The sequence below is a fragment of the Phyllobates terribilis genome, unplaced genomic scaffold (genome assembly GCF_046119375.1).
Source record: "Phyllobates terribilis strain yellow unplaced genomic scaffold, ASM4611937v1 Scaffold_13__5_contigs__length_258822181, whole genome shotgun sequence".
In the NCBI taxonomy this organism is placed as follows: Eukaryota; Metazoa; Chordata; class Amphibia; order Anura; family Dendrobatidae; genus Phyllobates; species Phyllobates terribilis.
The window spans coordinates 99,696,541-99,717,189 of record NW_027362773.1 but is presented as its reverse complement, the minus strand read 5'-3'; the positions used below and the strand labels follow the sequence as shown (position 1 = coordinate 99,717,189).

At 47.2% G+C, this 20,649-nt stretch overlaps 1 protein-coding gene across 1 annotated transcript in view; it reads right to left on the bottom strand.

Moving 5' to 3' along the window:
• Nucleotides 1–20,649, bottom strand: part of GALNT18 (polypeptide N-acetylgalactosaminyltransferase 18) — a 190,595-nt gene that overhangs the window by 51,262 nt on the left and 118,684 nt on the right. The window contains exon 3 of the mRNA XM_073658296.1: nucleotides 9,432–9,598. Within this exon, the coding sequence (XP_073514397.1) occupies nucleotides 9,432–9,598 (167 nt within the window). The remainder of the gene's footprint in view (nucleotides 1–9,431; nucleotides 9,599–20,649) is intronic.

Sequence of the window (20,649 nt, the reverse complement as noted above, 5' to 3'; positions counted from 1 at the left end):
TCTCCCCCAGCTCCGCCATCATCACAGAACACGGCGCTCTCCTCTTCAGCGCCGCGCTCGCTCTGACACTCGCAGACAGATCTGTGTTGGTTTTCTAAAGAAACAAACAATTTTACTCAGGAGCTGAAAATTCAATTTTCTGGCAGATTAGCTTGTCAATTTATTCCTGGTGTTTGGCGAGCGGCGCGCTGCCATGTTCATGCATCGTGTAAAAATGCCGCAAGGACGATCTACAGGGAAGACTTCATACATCGCTCCTGATGACGAGGAGGCGATGGGCCGTGAGAGCATCAAACCGCAGCCCCTGTAATCCTCCGTATGAGGCCTGCGAGTAGTGTAGCGGAATTATCTGCACCGCGGGCGGCACGACAGCCGGTGGCGGCATCTACGCGTCTTACAGGTGGCATTGTGCGCTGCCGCTTTATGAAAATAAAGAGTCTACAACTTTCCTAAATAATTATTTTGCCTTTTTTTGTCTAGTCTTTGGTGTTTTTTATCTGTCTTTTTTTTTTTTTTTAAGTCTATTTTAGTTGTGTTCACCTGTTTTTTTTAAGGTTTGTGATGGTGGGCATGGTTTGGGGGGGGGGGGGTGTTTCCAGATGTTTTTTTGGCAGATTCATCAATTGCAACATTTTAAAGAAGCCGTAAAGTTTTTGCACAAACATACTCCCAATTCCTCCCCACCCGTCACCATCCCCAGAGTGATATTATTTACGGCTGTAATTTTTGTACATATTTTGCAGCATTTTAAAAAGGAACACATGTAACTTTTTTTTGCAGTAAAAAGTCACACAAAAAAAAAAAGTTAAAAACGAGAAGCATTTTTTTGATTCTGTGAAAAATTCTTAAGAATTTGGCGCAAAAAGTCAACACATTCCTGAAAAAAAAAGAAAAAAGTGCCTTATATAAAAATGCAAATGATAAATCGGACCCTCTGTGCTCGCAGCTGAGGATTTGCTGCAATTGATCACAACCTAGAGCAGCCCTGTAAGGACTCATTCAGACATCCGTAATAGTCTTGAAATCGGTTCGAGATCGGACCTCAATAGATGTACATGAAGCGGTCACACTCGGGTCAGGAGAGCCGCGGACAGTCCGTGGATTAGCGGCCCGATCTCGGACCAATGTGCACATGTCTGAATGAAGCCTAATGCTGCAAGCTCCTTTCTCTGTCCAGATAATTTGTTACATTTTACCTACACTGACACATTGTATCAAGCTGCAGAAGACAGCAAACTGTATATAACTGCAGCAAACCCTCAGCTGTGAGAAGTATTGGCTGTTGGGATGGATTTTTTGGCCACTGTCCATTACAAGCGAGTGGCAAATGATCATCATCAGTCACTTTGTGTAAGCCCACTGGAATTGGTTGTTCTTGAAGGGACAAGGTTAAGTGGCCACCAAACAACTCTGATGCCGCTTGTTTCCATCTTCGGGAGCACTCAGCTTTCCCGGGCTCCTGAACTCAGACTACATAGTTTTATCTACTGGGAAACCTCATGTCAGCGAGGAGCCCGGCCGGACCAGACAGATCTGCTGCTCAGAAGTTTGGGAAAGTTGGGTGATCAGCTTCCTGCAAAGGGTTAATGTTTCCACTGTTCACATTCCAGACCTTGTGCCGCTCTTGCTCTTGTTTTAGCTCGTTATGTAAATCTGTCAGATGGCGGAAGACGAGAACTGGATTAATTTTAAGCCGTTACCTGGCAGAGACATCTCCTAAAATCTCTGTGCAGACGCCAGGGAAAGCTGGGTGGCGGATCTGGACTGAGATTAATTGATTAATTCACAGCATCTCCGAACGGTGAGAATTATCTACCCACTCCCCCGTTCGGACCGGACCCTCCGCGCGCTGTAATGATGGCGGCTCGGCTCGTTCCTGTCATTGTTGATTAGTCCGGATGAAGCCGCTTGTTCCCATCGGCGCGTCTGCCAGCAGCGGTTTATAATTAACGTAAAGACCTAGAACTATCTAGAAAGAAAACTGACCGGACGGTGGAATTTATTAGCGCTCGCGCCGTTTTATTTGCCGCAACGATTGGACTTTTTAATGGAATCTTGCATGAAAATGTGAAGATGAGATTCCGGTGCTTTTTCAGGACTCTCACGACAGATTGGTATTACTAATATAATAATTCCAATACTCCGGCACGCTTGGATGTTTTTGTATTTGAAGGAAGTTTTTGCATCAGGAACTTCATGATGATTTCAGACGCCTTCTCTTTCTACGGCATTCACAATCACAGCCCAGCGACACATTATCAAGATTTTTTGGATCCTAACATTCCAGATTAACGGACTGTAATATTTCACAAAGAGGAGGCCGGCGCCAGTAATTGGTCTGCAATAGATTGTTCTTCCGAGCTGCCCTCGCCGCGTCTGAGCCTTCTCTGTGCACATCTTATTCCAGAAGGTCCAGCGGAAAATAAAAGGCAATTTATCAATGACAAAGAATATTGTTATCATCAGCCATATTGTATCCACCGAGACGAGCGAAGACGACGGCGCGGCTGCAACCCGGCCAAGACTCCGCGCATGGAAGTAAACTTTCTCCTCTAGTTTGTATTCAATATTATTCATCACCTGTTTAGCTAGAAGAACAAACCTCCATGCTTTACACTGCATGCTGCAGATGGGGTGTATACAAGCTTCATTAATAAATCCAATAATCCGACTCATTTTCTAAGCAGCTGTTCTGGTAATCTGGGATATTGTCTCCGCCTATCTCCATTCTCTGCAGTAAATCCAGCTGCGCCCCCCGCTGCGGCTGCTGTGACTGGCATCACATAGGCGGACATTTAATTTACCCAGCAGTGAATGGGGACGGTAAATCCTACGCTTTCTCCCCCTCCTACAATGGGGAGGTAATGGCAGCAGCACAATAGTCCCAGCCCTGAGTGGAGGAAGATAGAAGACTGCAATTCTCCTCTTATCGGATAACGAGGTGTCGCTCTCCAGATATAAAGATGGAGGTTACAGCGGAATTACCAGGTGATTGTCACATCAGTCTCCAGATGGCACCACACTGACCCCAAACCGCGGACAAGGGTGTTCTGCGGTTACTACACCAGTAACATCGGTAATTACCACATCTATAACTACAGCAACAGGAGGAAGGAGGCACAAAGCTTAAAGGGAACAGAGGAAGGAGGAGGAGGAAGATGGGCACAAGAAGTTTAAAGGGAACAGAGGACGGAGGAGGAGGAAGGTGGGCACAAGAAGCTTAAAGGATGTAGGAGGACATGAGGGCACAAGAAGCTTAAAGGGCATAGGAGGAAGGAGGGCATAAGAAACTTAAAGGGCACACAGGACGGAGGAGGAAGGCGGCACGAAGCTTAAAGGACACAGGACGGAGGAGGTAGGAGGCACGAAGCTTTATAAGGCACAGAGGAGGAAGGAGGCACAAGAAGCTTAAAGGACACAGAGGACGGAGGAGGAAGGAGGCACAAGAAGCTTAAAAGGCACAGGACAGAGGAGGAAGGAGACACGAAGCTTAAAGGACACAGAGGACAGAGGAGGAAGGAGGCACGAAGCTTAAAGGACACAGAGGACGGAGGAGGAAGGAGACAAGAAGCTTAAAGGACACAGAGGACAGAGGAGGAAGGCGGGCACAAGAAGCTTAAAGGGGCGTAGGAGGAAGGAGGGCACAAGAAGCATAAAGGGCACAGAGGAAGGAGGCACAAAGCTTAAAGGACACAGAAGGAAGGTGGGCATAAGAAACTTAAAGGACACAGGAGGAAGGAGGCACGAAGCTTAAATGACACAGAGGACGGAGGAAGTAGGCACAAGAAGCTTAAAGGGCAAAGAGGATGGAGGAGGAAGGAGGCACAAAAAGCTTAAAGGGCAAAGAGGACGGAGGAGGAAGGAGAGCACAAGAAGCTTGAAGGGCACAGAAGGCGTAGGAGGGGACGAAGGAAGAAGGGAGGGCACAAGAAGCTCAGAGGGGATGGAGGAAGACAGAAGGCACAAGAAGCTCAGAGGGCACAGAGGGCTTAGGAGAAAGGAAGGCACACATTGCAGGAGGGAGCAAAAAGCACAGAAGGTGCAGGTGGAAGAATGGCACAAGACGCTTGTGAGGAAAGCACAGATGGTGTAGGAGGAAGGAAGGCACATAAGGCAGGAGAGAGCAAAAAGTACAGATTGTGCAGGTGGAAAAGCAGCACAAGAAGCACATAAGGTGCAAGAGAAAGGAGGGCACAGGAGGGAGCAAAAAGCACAGACTGCGCAGGAAGAAGCATGGCAACAAGCACGGAGGGCAGAGGAGGAAAGAGGCCACAGCAGGCATCAAGGAGCAAAGAGCAATGATGGTACAGGAGGAAGGACAGTACAGAGCAAACATTAGAAAGAAGAGCACAAGAAGCACAGAGGGTGCAGGAACGATGGTGCAAGGAGCACGTAGGTCACTGGAGAAAAGCGGGTACAAAATGCATGAAAGATGCAGAAGAATGGAGGGAGCTAAAAGCACAAAAGGCATAAAAAAGCACGGAGGGCACAGGGGAAAGGAGGGCACTGAGGCAGGACGTTCATTCATCTGACCGCAATCTCTCCTGACTTCCCCATACACATGCGCGTTCTGTTTTCAACAAGGAGAGATGAGAAAAAACCTCTCCCCCGAAAACAAAAGGATCAGTATTGAAATTCCTTCTGCCCAACCGGGTTCGGCCCCATCATCATCTAGAGCGAATAGCCAGCCCGGCGTGGATCTTTCTGCCCGGACCCTCTGCCATACGCGGATGAGATGCTGGCTCAGGTCAGGATCCTGCAGTCAGACTGGGATTTGTGGCTTTAGGACGGATTGTCGTGTGCAAAAGGCAATTTGTACGGAGTTTAGAACATCCAGACAGGATAATCAGATTCCTTAGAAACATGCTGAAATCCGTCCCCTATGAGCACCATTATTTAATATGCTTATTACTGGAAACAGTCAGCAAGTTATTGACAGACACAAATAACATTCATGTTTCATGGTCTGATGTCGGGTCCGTTCGTGGATCTCCAGCCCGTACATCAAGGTCTGTACTTGACGAATGTGTGAAAACCAGCAAGCTCTCTGCGAACACTGAAATTAAGGGTTAGTGTCCCTTTAAGGTGTATAAGATCTCAATGTGAAGTGATTGTGGAGCAGATCTGGCAATGGCGGGGTTAAACCTGGCTCCGGCGCTCTCACATAAGAGATGATCTGCCCCACCGCCGAGAACCCAATCATATAAATCCATCTCATTCAGCTTCACACGCGGCTCCGCACCTGCCGCTGCTCCCGGCCCTGATTGATAATCTAATTAACTTCTCAATCATGGCCCCAGATTGGAGAACAGAACCCCAGCGGGAAGGGGAGAAGGCGCGAGAGACAACGAGTGTGGCGGGCTGCCCCAAGAAGGGCACTTACCACAGGACCAGGAGTTTGTGATTAACCTTACAAGTGCAAAGCCTTAAAGACGCACCGTCATTGTATTATTTTATTTAATAAGTCAATAATACACAAGAAAAATAAGAAAATTTGTAATTTAATCAGAGAAGTCTTTGACCTCCTGGACTCATTCATTCTCAATTCATAGGTAAAATCTGTGTTCACATATTTCCCCTTTAGTGAGAGAGATGACAGTTTGTGCTTGTAAGATTCTATGGAGGAGAGAGGAGCCGGAGGCAGACAGTTGGTGCTTATATAATTCTATGGAGAAGGGAGGAACTGGACATATATAGTTGGTGCGCATAAGATTCTATGGAGGAGGGAGGAGCTGGAGACATACAGTTGGTGCGCATAAGATACTATGGAGAAGGGAGGAACTGGACATATATAGTTGCTGCGCATAAGATTCTATGGAGGAGGGAGGAGTTGGAGACATACAGTTGGTGCGCATAAGATTCTATGGAGGAGGGAGGAGCTGGAGACATACAGTTGGTGCGCATAAGATTCTATGGAGGAGGGAGGAGCTGGAGACATACAGTTGGTGCGCATAAGATTCTATGGAGGAGGGAGGAGCTGGACACAGACATTCTGCTGCAAGTTCTCCTGAAACTACAGGTGGTGCGCATAATATTCTATGGAGGAGGGAGGAGCAGGAGACATACAGTTGGTGCGCATAAGATTCTATGGAGGAGGGAGGAGTTGGAGACATACAGTTGGTGCACATAAGATTCTATGGAGGAGGGAGGAGCTGGACACAGACATTCTGCTGCAAGTTCTCCTGAAGCTACAGGTGGTGCACATAAAGTTCTATGGAGAACTGGAATTGTCATCTCCTATCTCAGTAATGAGAAAATCTGTGTTCACTGAAGCCCGATGTTACCCAAAAATTCAGAATTTTGACAAAGTTTAGAAAGTTTCTTTCCGTGTGTATTACGGAGTTATGAAAAAAAACAACATAAAATGACGGTGACTCTTTAAAGGGCTGAACCGATCTTGTATAAAGAGCAGAGTATTTTAATGTACTCAGCGTTTGCATTCAGCATTTTCTAGATCTCTGCTTGCTGTCAGTGCAGGAACATACACGGCTTACACGCAGTGATCTGTCCACACAGTATGGAGATCCACACTGCAGTAACAGAAGGTGCAGGTCAAAGAAAAAGACGAGAAAGGCAGGTGCTCGGCCTCTGCTTGCTGGGAGCGAGGTGAAACATTCACTGCTTACATCCAAAGTAATGCGTTATGTGACCAAAGACAGCAAAGACCTATAGCTGGTATGACTCACCCCAGACCTGGGCAAAGTGCGGCCCAAGGGCCACACCAAGGGACGCCCTCCCTGCCCCGATATGACAGCTATCTGTATCCTCAGGATAGTGGTGAATATAATGGGGGAGGAGGGGGCCGCCGGCTCCTTCTTCCACCATTCAGCGTGTGCGACTGAGACCGCAGACACAGACAACACTACATCACCTCTGCTGTGCGGAGCGTCTGTGCACAGCGCAGAAAGCAGAGCAGAGCGCCGGGGGAACGGGAGCAAGGGGAGTATTTATTTTTAACATGTGTGGGGCTGTGTGTGGGGGCTTATACTGTATATACACTGCTCAAAAATAATAAAGGGAACACAAACAACAGACTATAACTCCAAGTAAATCAAACTTCTGTGAAATCAAACTGTCCACTTAGGAAGCAACACTGATTGACAATCAATTTCACATGCTGTTGTGCAAATGGAATAGTCAATAGATGGAAATTATTGGCAATTATCAAGACACCCTCAATAAAAGGAGTGGTTCTGCAGGTGGGGACCACAGACCACATCTCAGTACCAATGCTTTCTGGCTGATGTTTTGGTCACTTTTGAATGTTGGTTGTGCTTTCACACTCGTGGTAGCATGAGACAGACTCTACAACCCACAGAAGTTGCTCAGGTAGTGCAGCTCATCCAGGATGGCACATCAATGCAAGCTGTGGCAAGAAGGTTTGCCGTGTCTGTCAGCGCAGTGTCCAGAGGCTGGAGGCGCTACCAGGAGACAGGCCAGTACACCAGGAGATGTGGAGAGGGCCGTAGGAGGGCAACAACCCAGCAGCAGGACCGCTACCTCCGCCTTTGTGCAAGGAGGAACAGGAGGAGCACTACCAGAGCCCTGCAAAATGACCTCCAGCAGGCCACAAGTGTGCATGTGTCTGCACAAACGGTTAGAAACAGACTCCATGAGGGTGGTATGAGGGCCCGACGTCCACAGATGAGGGTTGTGCTCACAGCCCAACATCGTGCAGGACGCTTGGCATTTGCTACCGAACACCAGGATTGGCAAAGTCGCCATTGGCGCCCTGTGCTCTTCACAGATGAAAGCAGGTTCACACTGAGAACATGTGACAGACGTGACAGAGTCTGGAGACGCCGTGGAGAGCGATCTGCTGCCTGCAACATCCTTCAGCATGACCGGTTTGGCAGTAGGTCAGTAATGGTGTGGGGTGGCATTTCTTTGGAGGACCGCATAGCCCTCCATGTGCTCGCCAGAGGTAGCCTGACTTCCATTAGGTACCGACATGAGATCCTCAGACCCCTTGTGAGACCATATGCTGGTGCGGTTGGCCCTGGGTTCCTCCTAATGCAGGACAATGCCAGACCTCATGTGGCTGGAGTGTGTCAGCAGTTCCTGTAAGATGAGGCATTGAGGCTATGGACTGGCCGCCCGTTCCCCAGACCTGAATCCGATTGAGCACATCTGGGACATCATGTCTCGCTCCATCCACCAACGTCACGTTGCACCACAGACTGTCCAGGAGTTGGCGGATGCTTTAGTTCTGGTCTGGGAGGAGATCCCACAGGAGACCATCCGCAACCTCATGAGGAGCATGCCCAGACGTTGTAGGGAGGTCACACAGGCACGTGGAGGCCACACACAATACCGAGCCTCATTTTGACTTGTTTTAAGGACATTACATCAAAGTTGGATCAGCCTGTAGTGTATTTTTCCACTTTAATTTTGGGGGGGACTCCAAATCCAGGCTTCCATTGGTTAATAAATTTGATTTGCATTGATGATTTTTATGTGATTTTGTTGTCAGCACATTCAACTTTGTACAGAACAAAGTATTCAATGAGAATATTTCATTCATTCAGATCTAGGATGTGTTATTTCAGTGTTCCCTTTATTTTCTTGAGCAGTGTAGTTACATAGGTTGTAAAAAGACCTAGGTCCATCAAGTTCAACCTTTCATGTTGTATATAGCGGCTGTGTGTTGGGGATCATACTCCATATGGGGGGCTGTGCGGTGGTTTATACTGTATATAGGGGTGCTCATGCTGCATATATGGAGTCTGTGTGTGGGCACGTACTGTATATAGGGGCCTGTGAGGGCTCTTACTGTATATATGGGCCTGTGTCGGGGGTCATACTGTATATGGGGGCTGTGTGGTGGCTCATACTGTATATAGAGTGTTGCTCATGCTGTATATAGGGACCTGTGTGTGGGCTCATGCTGTATATAGGGGGACTGTGTTTGGGCTCACACTGTGTTTATATACTTAATTCTGCTTAATATTAAGTGATAAAATATTAATTATAATTTATATTATTGTAACATTAACATTGAACAGAATTTATTTCAGCCTATTGGTTCGGCGGTCTCTCATGTGGCCCCTTGGGAAAACTGATTGCCCACCCCTGGTTTAACCAGTTTTCTATAATTTTAGGCTTGAGTATGAATTCAGACGTCTGTGAAACATAGTCTGATTATAGACTACGATGTCTGATCGGGCCTCAATGGCTTCATATAGGCCTCTGAGGCTGTCGAGTTTGGGTCAGGAGACCCCCGGCCAGTCATCAGGGTCCGTACTTGGATCATGTTTCCCAGATGTCTGAATTCAGCCTTAGAGTATGTAAAGTCAAGAGATTAGATTGTCAGCTCCTGAACGCTTACCTATAGACCCCGAGTGAGATCAGACCCCCAGTCCCACAATGCTTCCACCTCTGAAGACGTCATCATATGGACCCCAAAACTTCCAAGCCCCCCGATAACCCACCATTATTGCTGTTGTCGTCCACCAGGATGATCTCCTTCAGCAGTTTTGTGGGCGTCCTGTCGATGGCGGAATGGATGGAGCGCAGGATGACGGACAGAGCCTCATTCACAAAGATGAAGACGATGCTGACCTGGGGCAGATGTTCTGGATACGTCAGGTTCTTGCATCTAAGGAGGAAATAACACAGAACCGTAACGTTATCAATGATCTAATTGCTTCTTTCCAGGCAGTGTTGTCATGGGGTCTCCTCTCCAGACATATTACAAGTGACATTCCTATATCCAGAATTACAGAAGCCGGATATGAAATGTTTTGCAGCACAGAATGGTCATATAACTGTATATACAATGTAACGAAATTCTAGATTGTTACCTCTAAGCCAGGTTATCAAAATGGGCCTCCCAGCAGCACAGAGTATTTCAGGAACGGACTACAACACATGACACTCCAGTGATTATTAGGGTAGATTTACACAATGCATTTTTTTCTGCAGCAGTTTTGAGATGATTCCGGGAAAGAACAAGCACCAGGGTCGGTCACGACGATTGAACCCGACCCCAGGCAGTGTTCACATGCGGCAGATTTCTTGCAGAAACTTCTGGCCCTTTAAATCTGCCCCATCATGTGAATGCCGCTGTGTCTGCAGCAGATGCCTGGACTTCTGCAGTATATCTGCATGTGATTATACTCTCCAAGTTCTGCCCTTACCGTGGCATGCTGGTACTTGTAGTTCCTGGACAAGTTGCAGAATATAAGACCGGAAATCTGCATTAACTCCTTTGCTGCCAGAGTGAACGTGAGTGACCTCTATCGTTAGTTTTCATTGTGCCTCTTTGCTGGGACTGATGAATGATAATGGAGCAGGTGCCTCCACCTCCGCACGCTCCGGTGGCTCGCCATCACGTGCAGGTGCTCTGAAATAGGAATAATAGGAGCTGGGGGCTGTTTAAGTGACGGCGACGTGTGCGGCATTCAGACACCTGGACCACTACATTTTGGGTTTATCCAAAAGAAAATTTAATTCAAAGTACAAAGAAAAGCCTATACGGTAATCATCAAAATGCCCACAGCAGCACAGAGCATTTCAGGGGAGGAAAGTCTAGATCTTGAGTGAGGTTCCAGAAAAGAGTCGTCTCATGAAGAGAACCCCGATCTATGTGCCCTATTAGTGGAAGGAGAAGTATCTCTTAACAGCACAGAGTATTTCAGGAGAAGAGTTTTCTACTCTTGTGGTAGGTCGCAGTCTGGAAATTATATAGTGGATGCTGCAATTTAACCAGTAGCACAAAGTATTTAAGGAGAGGAGTGAGCTATAATACCATAAGGTCACAATATGGGAATTACATAGTGGGAAGGAGTAAGTGGTTATAGCAGCACAGAGCATTTCAGTAATGTACTTGACGCGCCCCCTGGGCCGTGGGGTACTCTGTGCCGGGCCGGTTGTTGCTAGGGGAGATGTCACAGTGGCGGTGACCCGGTCCCTGACCCAGGGCGGTCAGTAAAAAGGTGATATTTACAGGGGATTTATAGTTTTATATACAGTTCGTGACGCCACCTGTGGTATGTGGCTATATGGAGCCGCCGCTGCGGAGCAGGTCCCCTGGAGCTGGTGTAAATGCAGCAGAGTTGGTTTAGCTCTCCACAGGTAGAGCTTAGCTCTAGGGCAGTGTAGATGTTGTAGGTGTTGCTGGGCGTTGTAGTGCAGGGGGTGATGGCGCAGCAGTAATTCACAGAGACAGTGGGGTGCAGTCTTCAGAGTTTACTCACAGCTGTTCAGTTCCTCAGGTTGCACTGTACAGGTGACAGCCTCCCACGTCACGCTGCGTTCACCAGGCAGGGGCTCAGCAATCCCTCAGATAACTCAGGAGTACTTAACGAGACCCCTTTCTATGTGCCTTTCTCAGTCGTCTTCCTGCGCTGGTTCTCACCCTCCTGCCCTGCGCCTCACAATCAGTGTCCCAATCCGGTAGCCTCGGGTCTTGTCGGGCGACCTGCAGTCCCCTGGACCCTCTGTGGCCACCTTTTCGGCGATGCAATTGTGGCTGTGGCAACTGCACCCTAAAAGTACAGAAGCCTCCGGTTCCTAGCTGAGCCTTGTAGTTCTCCACTAGTTTAGGGGCCGGTCCCCTCTGCGGCTTGATCCTTCCACACCTGGTAGATTCGGGCGTACGGGTGGCCTCCAGCACTGCACGTACCCCTAGGATCCCCTCGTTCCTCCTGGAGCCTTCCTTCCTGCTCCTCTCCTTCTCAGTCTTGGGCCTCTCACTAGGCCCTCCTCCTGAGCAGAGCTCTTGCTGAGCTCCAGCTCCTCTCAGACTCCACTGACTGACCTGACTTTTCAAGATGGTTCCCTCTTTTATATCACTCCCTTTCCTGTGCCCCCCTGAACTACGTCCTCCACCCACACCCACTACATAGTTCCACCCTCCAGCTAGGGACCAGGGACTGTGCTCTCCCTCTGCCCTACTGAAGTGGATGTGTTGGATGCAGGTGTTAGGGTCCCGGGCAGCACTCTATCCTTAACTGAGAGTGAGATACCACACCTCTGGGTGAGATGCAGTACCCCTGTGGCGACTGAACTCGCAGGGACGCCACATACTGATCTTGTGGGAGGTTATAGACAGATTCATCATTTATGGAGTAGGGTCCCCAGTGACACAGAGTATTTAAGAAATACAGGAGCTCAGTAGCAAAGGGAGCACATATAGCCCCCGGACCTGCAGGAGACGGATCACTGATTATTCGGCAGCTGCTTGTCTCTCAGGACCCCTTCACATGTCCGTTTTTTAAGAACCGCAAATACGTATGTACGCACACCCACTGTATTCAATGGGTGTGCGCATGTCAGGTTTTTCACACTGACCATGTGTTGGTCAGCATGGACAAAATTGATGTCATCAGTGTGCAGCACGAATGTGTCATCAGCATGACCCGTACTGGTGCCTGGAGAAAGCAGTACAGTTCGTGCTGATCCCAGGCACTGGCTGCTGAAGGCAACTCTCATCATTGTTGCCCAGTCGCGTTGAGATTAGCGTGATCAGGAAACAATGATGAGAGGTGTATTCAGCACCCGCTGAGTACATCCTGTGTAAAATTAAGAATTAAATTTAAAAAATGGCGTAGGTTCTCGCCAATTATTCTTAACCAACAGAGGGAAAGAAGCCCGCTGGGGGCTGATATTACTAGCCAGGGAAAGGGGCCATTAGCCATGTTCACTGGCTATTAATAACAGCTCACAGCTGTTTGATTAGCGTTTACTGGCTAGATTACAGGGGAACCCAGAAAAAAATTGATGTAGGGTCCCCCTATAAATTCTTACCAACAAAGGGTAAACAGACAGCTGTGGGCTGATATTACTAGCCATGGAAGGGGCCATGTATATTGGCCCCCTCTGAGGCTAATAAGATCAGCCCTCAGCGGCCCCAGAAATGTCACATCAATAAGATGAACCAATTCTGGCGCTTAGCCTCCGCTCTTCACACTTGCCCTGGTGCAGTGCAAGTGGGGTAATAGGGTTGGGGTTGATATCAGTTTTGTATTGCCAGCTGGCATCAAGCCCAGGGGTTAGTAATGTAGAGGTTACTATAAGACACCCCCATTACTAACCCAATAGTAAGTTTTGAAATAAAAACACACAGCAACAGTAAAATCCTTTATTTGAAAGAAAAGTCCACAGAGTTTTACACATTTATTTAAAAATAAACATAGTTATACACCTTAACCATTGAAGTCATTGTCCCCTCTAAAAAAAAAACCACAAAAATAATAAACAACCATATCACAACCTGACAGATGTGGAAATCATCCATAACGCTCCACATTATAATCCAATCGGTGTGACATGTGGTTTTCAAAATGAACGGTGGCACAATGCAACCGTTCATGCTAAAAACCAGGGGAGAATGAGCAGCAATGGGCGCGCCTATGAACTGAGGTGACCTCAGTGCGGCCACCGTAGTTCACCGTGAGAAATTTCTCACGGTGCTTGCACTGAGCTCAGTAAGATTACCGCTAGCACTGTGACAATTTTTCTCACGGTGCTAGCGGTGATCTCATTGAAGTCACCGCAGTTTATAGGCGCGCCCATTGCAGCTCATTCTCACCTGGTTTTCAGAATAAATGGTCACATCATGCCAGTATTCATCTACGTCACACAGATGGATTACGGCGTGGGACAGTATGGATTATGGCGTGGGACAGTATGGATTATCTTCACTTCGGACAGATGAGGGATATGGTTGTTTATTATTTTTGCTTTTTTACAGGGGACATTGGCTTCAATGGATTAGGTGTTAAGGTAAGTATAACTATGTTTTTTAATAAATGTGTAAAACAGGGATTTGACTTTTCTTTCAAATGAAGGATTTTATTCTTGCCGTGTGTTTATTTCAAAACTTTCTATGGGGTTAGTAATGGGGATGTGTTATAGACGCCTCTCCATTACTAACCCCTGGGCTTGATGTCAGCTGGTATTACAAAGCTTACAACCCCAACCTTATTACCCCACTTGCCACCACACTACGGCAAGTGGGATAAGCCAAGGCCAAGTGCCAGATTTGGAGCATCTTATTGATGCGCCATTTCTGGGGCCGCTGAGGGCTCATCTTATTAGCCTTGGAGGGGGGCCAATATCTCTGGCCCCTTTTCTGGCTATTAATATCCGCAAATGACTGTCTGTTTAGCATTTGCTGGTCAGAATTTATAGGTGGACCCTACATCAATTTTTTTCTGGGGCCCCCCAGTAATCTAGCCGGTAAACGCTAATCAAACAGCTGTGAGCTGTTATTAATAGCCAGGTAACATTTGTGGCTAATGGCCCCTTTCCCTGGCTAGTAACATCAGCCCCCAGTGGGTGGCTTTCCCTCTGCTAGTTACGAATAATCAGCAGGAGCCCACACTTTTTTTTAATTTAATTCTTCATTTTACATAGGATGTACACAGCAGGAGCTGAATGCAACTCCCATCATTGTCTCCGGGTTGCGCTGATCTTAATGCAACCAGGCGACAATGGTGAGAGATGCCTTCAACAACCGGCACCTGGGATCAGCGAGAATTGTACTGCTTTTTCCAGGCGGCAGTACGTTTCACACGGACGGCACACTGATGTGTTTCCTGTTAGCTCTCAGGATCTGCACATATAGTCAATGTGTTCTTCTGAGCGCAGACATCGGTCAGCGACTAATGCAGCTTTTATAGGTAACACGTTGGCGCTCACTTCACAATTTTCTCACCCCCATTAGCGATTCAGCACCACAATGGTGATGCGGGGACAGACGACGTCTCCGGCGGTCCCTGCCCCCAGGCGCTGGTTTCCGTACGTGACGTGTAACTTGCGGGTACAACAGCTGGATGTTTGGAACATTGTGTGCGCGGCTTTGTTCTCCAGCTCGTACAGTAAATCTGCAGATGTATTTACCACAAATATTTCCGCTGGCAGAGTAATGGCGGAACGTCACCCCCGGGGCCAGGAGTGACAGGCGCTAATGTACGACGTCCCCGGCAGCCGCTACATTGTGTGACTATAACACCGAGCGGCCGCATTGTTCGCTTTAGAAAATGAAAAACAACCTTGAGAAGACGAACGTCTGCGCAAAAGTGCTGGTAACCATGGCGACGGACACCGCCGCTCCATTAGTCCTAAGTGTTCGCGGGAAAGTGCTCGTGTGAGGTTCAAGGAACAGAGGGCGCAGTCACCATTACAGGTCGCATTAAAGGGGCAGCGCGGCCGGTGGGGGTCCCCATGTCAGACACAGGAAGAGGAAAGTTCTGCAAAATCATCAGCCAAGAGCTGTGTATCTAATCTTATGTGTGTTACTGTCTGCTAAGCAGGTGTATCTAATCTCATGTGCAATACAGTGAGGTGAGCTGTGTATCTAATCTTAGGTGTGATACACTGTGCTGAGCTGTGTAACTAATCGTATGTGCGATACCGTCTGCCGTGCTGTATCTAATTTCTGGTATGATACTGTATGTTGAGCGGGTGTATCTAATCTTATGTGATACAATGTGCTGAGAGTGTGTATCTAATCTGTGTGATACTGTCTGCTAAACTCTGTATCTAATCTTATACACACGTGGTCAAAATTGTTGGTGCCCCTCGTTTAATGAAAGAAGAACCCACAATGGTCACAGAAATAACTTGAATCTGACAAAAGTAATAATAAATTAAAAATCTGTGAAAATGAACAAATGAAAGTCAGACATTGCTTTTCTGCTTCCACAAAATTTAAAAAAAATTAAACTCATGAGATAGGCCTGGACAGAAATGATGGTACGTGTTAAATCAAGTTGTGTCCGCTAATTAGCATCACAGGTGTGTGCAATCTTGTAATCAGTCAGTGGGCCTGTATATAGGGCTAAAGATACTCACTGTGCTGTTTGGTGACATGGTGTGTACCACACTCAACATGGACCAGAGGAAGCAAAGGAAAGAGGTGTCTCAGGAGATTAGAGAGAAAATTATAGACAAGCATGTTAAAGGTAAAGGTTATAAGACCATCTCCAGGCAGCTTGATGTTCCTGTGACTACAGTTGCACATATTATTCAGAAATGTAAGATCCATGGGACTGTAGCCAACCTCCCTGGACGTGGCCACAGGAGGAAAACTGATGACAAATCAAAGAGACGGATAATACGAATGGTAACAAAAGAGCCCAGGAAAACTTCTAAAGAGATTAAAGGTGAACTTCAAGCTCAAGGAACATCAGTGTCAGATCGCACCATCCGTCGTTGTTTGATCCAAAGTGGACTTCATGGGAGACAACCAAGGAGAACACCATTGTTGAAAAAAAAATCATAAAAAAGCTAGACTGGAATTTGCCAAACTACATGTTGACAAGCCACAAAGCTTCTGGGAGAATGTCCTACGGACAGATGAGACAGAAATGGAAGTTTTTGGCAAGGCACATCAGATCTATGTTCACAGACGGAAAAATGAAGCATATCAAGAAAAGAACACTGTCCCTACTGTGAAACATGGGGGAGGCTCTGTTATGTTCTGGGGCTGCTTTGCTGCATCTGGCACAGGGTGTCTTGAATCTGTGCAGGGTACAATGAAATCTCAACACTATCAAGGGATTCTAGAGAGAACTGTACTGCCCAGTGTCAGAAAGCTTGGTCTCAGTCGCAGGTCATGGGTCTTACAACAGAATAATGACCCAAAACACACAGCTAAAAACACCCAAGAATGGCTAAGAGGAAAACATTGGACTATTCTGAAGTGGCCTTCTATGAGCCCTGACCTAAATCCTATTGAGCATCTTTGGAAAGAGCTGAAACATGGCGTCTGGAAAAGGCAACTTCAAACACGAGACAACTGGAACAGGTTCCTCATGAGGAGTCGGCCAAAATACCTGTCGAGAGGTGCAGAAGTCTCATTGACAGTTACAGGAATCGTTTGATTGCAATGATTGCCTCAAAAGGTTGTTCAACAAAATATTAAGTTAAGAAGAACCATCATTTCTGTCCAGGCCGATTTCATGAGGTTAATTTTTTTTTAATTCTGTGGAAGCAGAAAAGCAATGTCTGACTTTCATTTGTTCATTTTCATAGATTTTTAATTTATTATTACTTTTGTCAGATTCAAGTCATTTCTGTGACCATTGTGGGTTTTTCTTTCATTAAACGAGGGGTACCAACAATTTTGACCACGTGTGTATATGATAGTGTGATGAGCTGTGTATCTAATTTTATGTGCAATACAATGTGCTGAGAGAGTATCTATCTAATCTGTGTGATACAGTCTGTTAAGTGGGTCTATTTAATCTCATGTATAATGCTATCTGCCAAGCTGTGTATCTAATTTGTGTGATACTGTCTGCTGAGTGAGTGTATCTAATCTTATGTGTGGACAGTGTGCCGAGTTGTGCATCTAATCCCATTATATGTGATACTGTCTGTGGAGGTTCTGCATCAAATCTTATGCAGGGTGATACGGTCTGCTGAGCTGCTGCATCTAATCTTATGCAGGGTGATACGGTCTGCTGAGCTGCTGCATCTAATCTTATGCAGGGTGATACGGTCTGCTGAGCTGCTGCATCTAATCTTATGCTGGGTGATACGGTCTGCTAAGCTGCTGCATCTAATCTTATGCTGGGTGCTACGGTCTGCTGAGCTGCTGCATCTAATCTTATGCTGGGTGCTACGGTCTGCTGAGCTGCTGCATCTAATCTTATGCAGGGTGATAATGTCTGCTGAGCTGCTGCATCTAATCTTATGCTGGGTGCTACGGTCTGCTGAGCTGCTGCATCTAATCTTATGTTGGGTGATACGGTCTGCTGAGCTGCTGCATCTAATCTTATGCAGGGTGATACGGTCTGCTGAGCTGCTGCATCTAATTTTATGCAGGGTGATACGGTCTGCTGAGCTGCTGTATCTAATCTTATGCAGGGTGATACGGTCTGCTGAGCTGCTGCATCTAATCTTATGTTGGGTGATACGGTCTGCTGAGCTGCTGCATCTAATATTATACTGGGTGATACGGTCTGCTGAGCTGCTGCATCTAATCTTATGCAGGGTGATACGGTCTGCTGAGCTGCTGCATCTAATCTTATGCTGGGTGATACGGTCTGCTGAGCTGCTGCATCTAATCTTATATTGGGTGATACGGTCTGCTGAGCTGCTGCATCTAATCTTATGCTGGGTGATAGGGTCTGCTGAGCTGCTGCATCTAATCTTATGCTGGGTGATAGGGTCTGCTGAGCTGCTGCATCTAATCTTATGCTGGGTGATACGGTCTGCTGAGCTGCTGCATCTAATCTTATGTTGGGTGATACGGTCTGCTGAGCTGCTGCATCTAATCTTATGCTGGGTGATAGGGTCTGCTGAGCTGCTGCATCTAATCTTATGCTGGGTGATACGGTCTGCTGAGCTGCTGCATCTAATCTTATGTTGGGTGATACGGTCTGCTGAGCTGCTGCATCTAATCTTATGCTGGGTGCTACGGTCTGCTGAGCTGCTGCATCTAATCTTATGCTGGGTGCTACGGTCTGCTGAGCTGCTGCATCTAATCTTATGCTGGGTGCTACGGTCTGCTGAGCTGCTGCATCTAATCTTATGCTGGGTGCTACGGTCTGCTGAGCTGCTGCATCTAATCTTATGCTGGGTGCTACGGTCTGCTGAGCTGCTGCATCTAATCTTATGCTGGGTGCTACGGTCTGCTGAGCTGCTGCATCTAATCTTATGCAGGGTGATAATGTCTGCTGAGCTGCTGCATCTAATCTTATGCTGGGTGCTACGGTCTGCTGAGCTGCTGCATCTAATCTTATGTTGGGTGATACGGTCTGCTGAGCTGCTGCATCTAATCTTATGCAGGGTGATACGGTCTGCTGAGCTGCTGCATCTAATTTTATGCAGGGTGATACGGTCTGCTGAGCTGCTGTATCTAATCTTATGCAGGGTGATACGGTCTGCTGAGCTGCTGCATCTAATCTTATGTTGGGTGATACGGTCTGCTGAGCTGCTGCATCTAATATTATACTGGGTGATACGGTCTGCTGAGCTGCTGCATCTAATCTTATGCAGGGTGATACGGTCTGCTGAGCTGCTGCATCTAATCTTATGCTGGGTGATACGGTCTGCTGAGCTGCTGCATCTAATCTTATATTGGGTGATACGGTCTGCTGAGCTGCTGCATCTAATCTTATGCTGGGTGATAGGGTCTGCTGAGCTGCTGCATCTAATCTTATGCTGGGTGATAGGGTCTGCTGAGCTGCTGCATCTAATCTTATGCTGGGTGATAGGGTCTGCTGAGCTGCTGCATCTAATCTTATGTTGGGTGATACGGTCTGCTGAGCTGCTGCATCTAATCTTATGCTGGGTGATACGGTCTGCTGAGCTGCTGCATCTAATCTTATGTTGGGTGATACGGTCTGCTGAGCTGCTGTATCTAATCTTATGCTGGGTGCTACGGTCTGCTGAGCTGCTGCATCTAATCTTATGTTGGGTGATACGGTCTGCTGAGCTGCTGCATCTAATCTTATGCTGGGTGATAGGGTCTGCTGAGCTGCTGCATCTAATCTTATGCTGGGTGATACGGTCTGCTGAGCTGCTGCATCTAATCTTATGTTGGGTGATACGGTCTGCTGAGCTGCTGCATCTAATCTTATGCTGGGTGCTACGGTCTGCTGAGCTGCTGCATCTAATCTTATGTTGGGTGATACGGTCTGCTGAGCTGCTGCATCTAATCTTATGTTGGGTGATACGGTCTGCTGAGCTGCTGCATCTAATCTTATGTTGGGTGATACGGTCTGCTGAGCTGCTGCATTTAATCTTATGCTTCTGAATCTCCTTGTGGAGACTTACAGGCCATGCAATGCTCCTTGAAGGGGAATGATTGCAAATTTAAATTCCCAGAGAGGAAGCGGACAGGACCTCTAGTGCCACCATATGGAGCTAGCAATTCCTAAAAGTCAATTAAAAGATGGCCTGACCGTGACTTTGCAAATGGAGTGTCTGGTTCGGCTTCTTACCCAGACACGTGTTTCAGGCTGTTTGCCCCTCATCAGAGCAAAGCAGGAGATCTGGCTGGGTGAGAAGCCTCTGACAGGGGGTACAGTTTCTTCTTGTGGAGGGTGCTATCCTGGTCTAGGTTGATTTATAGGTTCTGAATGTCGCCTCCAGCTCATAATATCAGTATTTCAGCGCACCTGCACGCCTCACCGAGCCGCCAGAGCGTGCGGAAGTGGAAACACCTGCTCGATTTATTACTGGCAAGCATAACACATTCAGCGGCAAAGACGGTACAACTCAGACCTGGCAATCCAGGAGTTAATGCAGATTTCCCATAACACTCTTGTACAATTTGTATTATTAATTTCTTCTTTATATTTTTCATATTTAACGATAATCACAAAAAATGTAACCCCATCCCCCATGCTTTACACTGCAGCTCTGCTTTTTCAAATTGCTGTAAGTGTATGGAGAGTGGACTGATGTGATCACTACACCTCCCGCAATGCAAAACAGCAGCACGCTCATCACAGAATGAACCAGTAGGGGGCAGAAGTAACACATCAGGTTTTACAGCTGTCCAGCAGAACTATGAATGCAGCTCTGGATGTGATTGTAGCAGAAGACATGATACCATTCCAGAAGAACGGATAAAGCAGAGGAGGTGTATAAAGCACCCAGTGATGGAGAGAGCACCGCAGCTCCCAGCAGAGAGGGAGGGAAGGAGATGAGCGTCGCCCCGCATTAAATCCTATTTCTCCTTTCTAA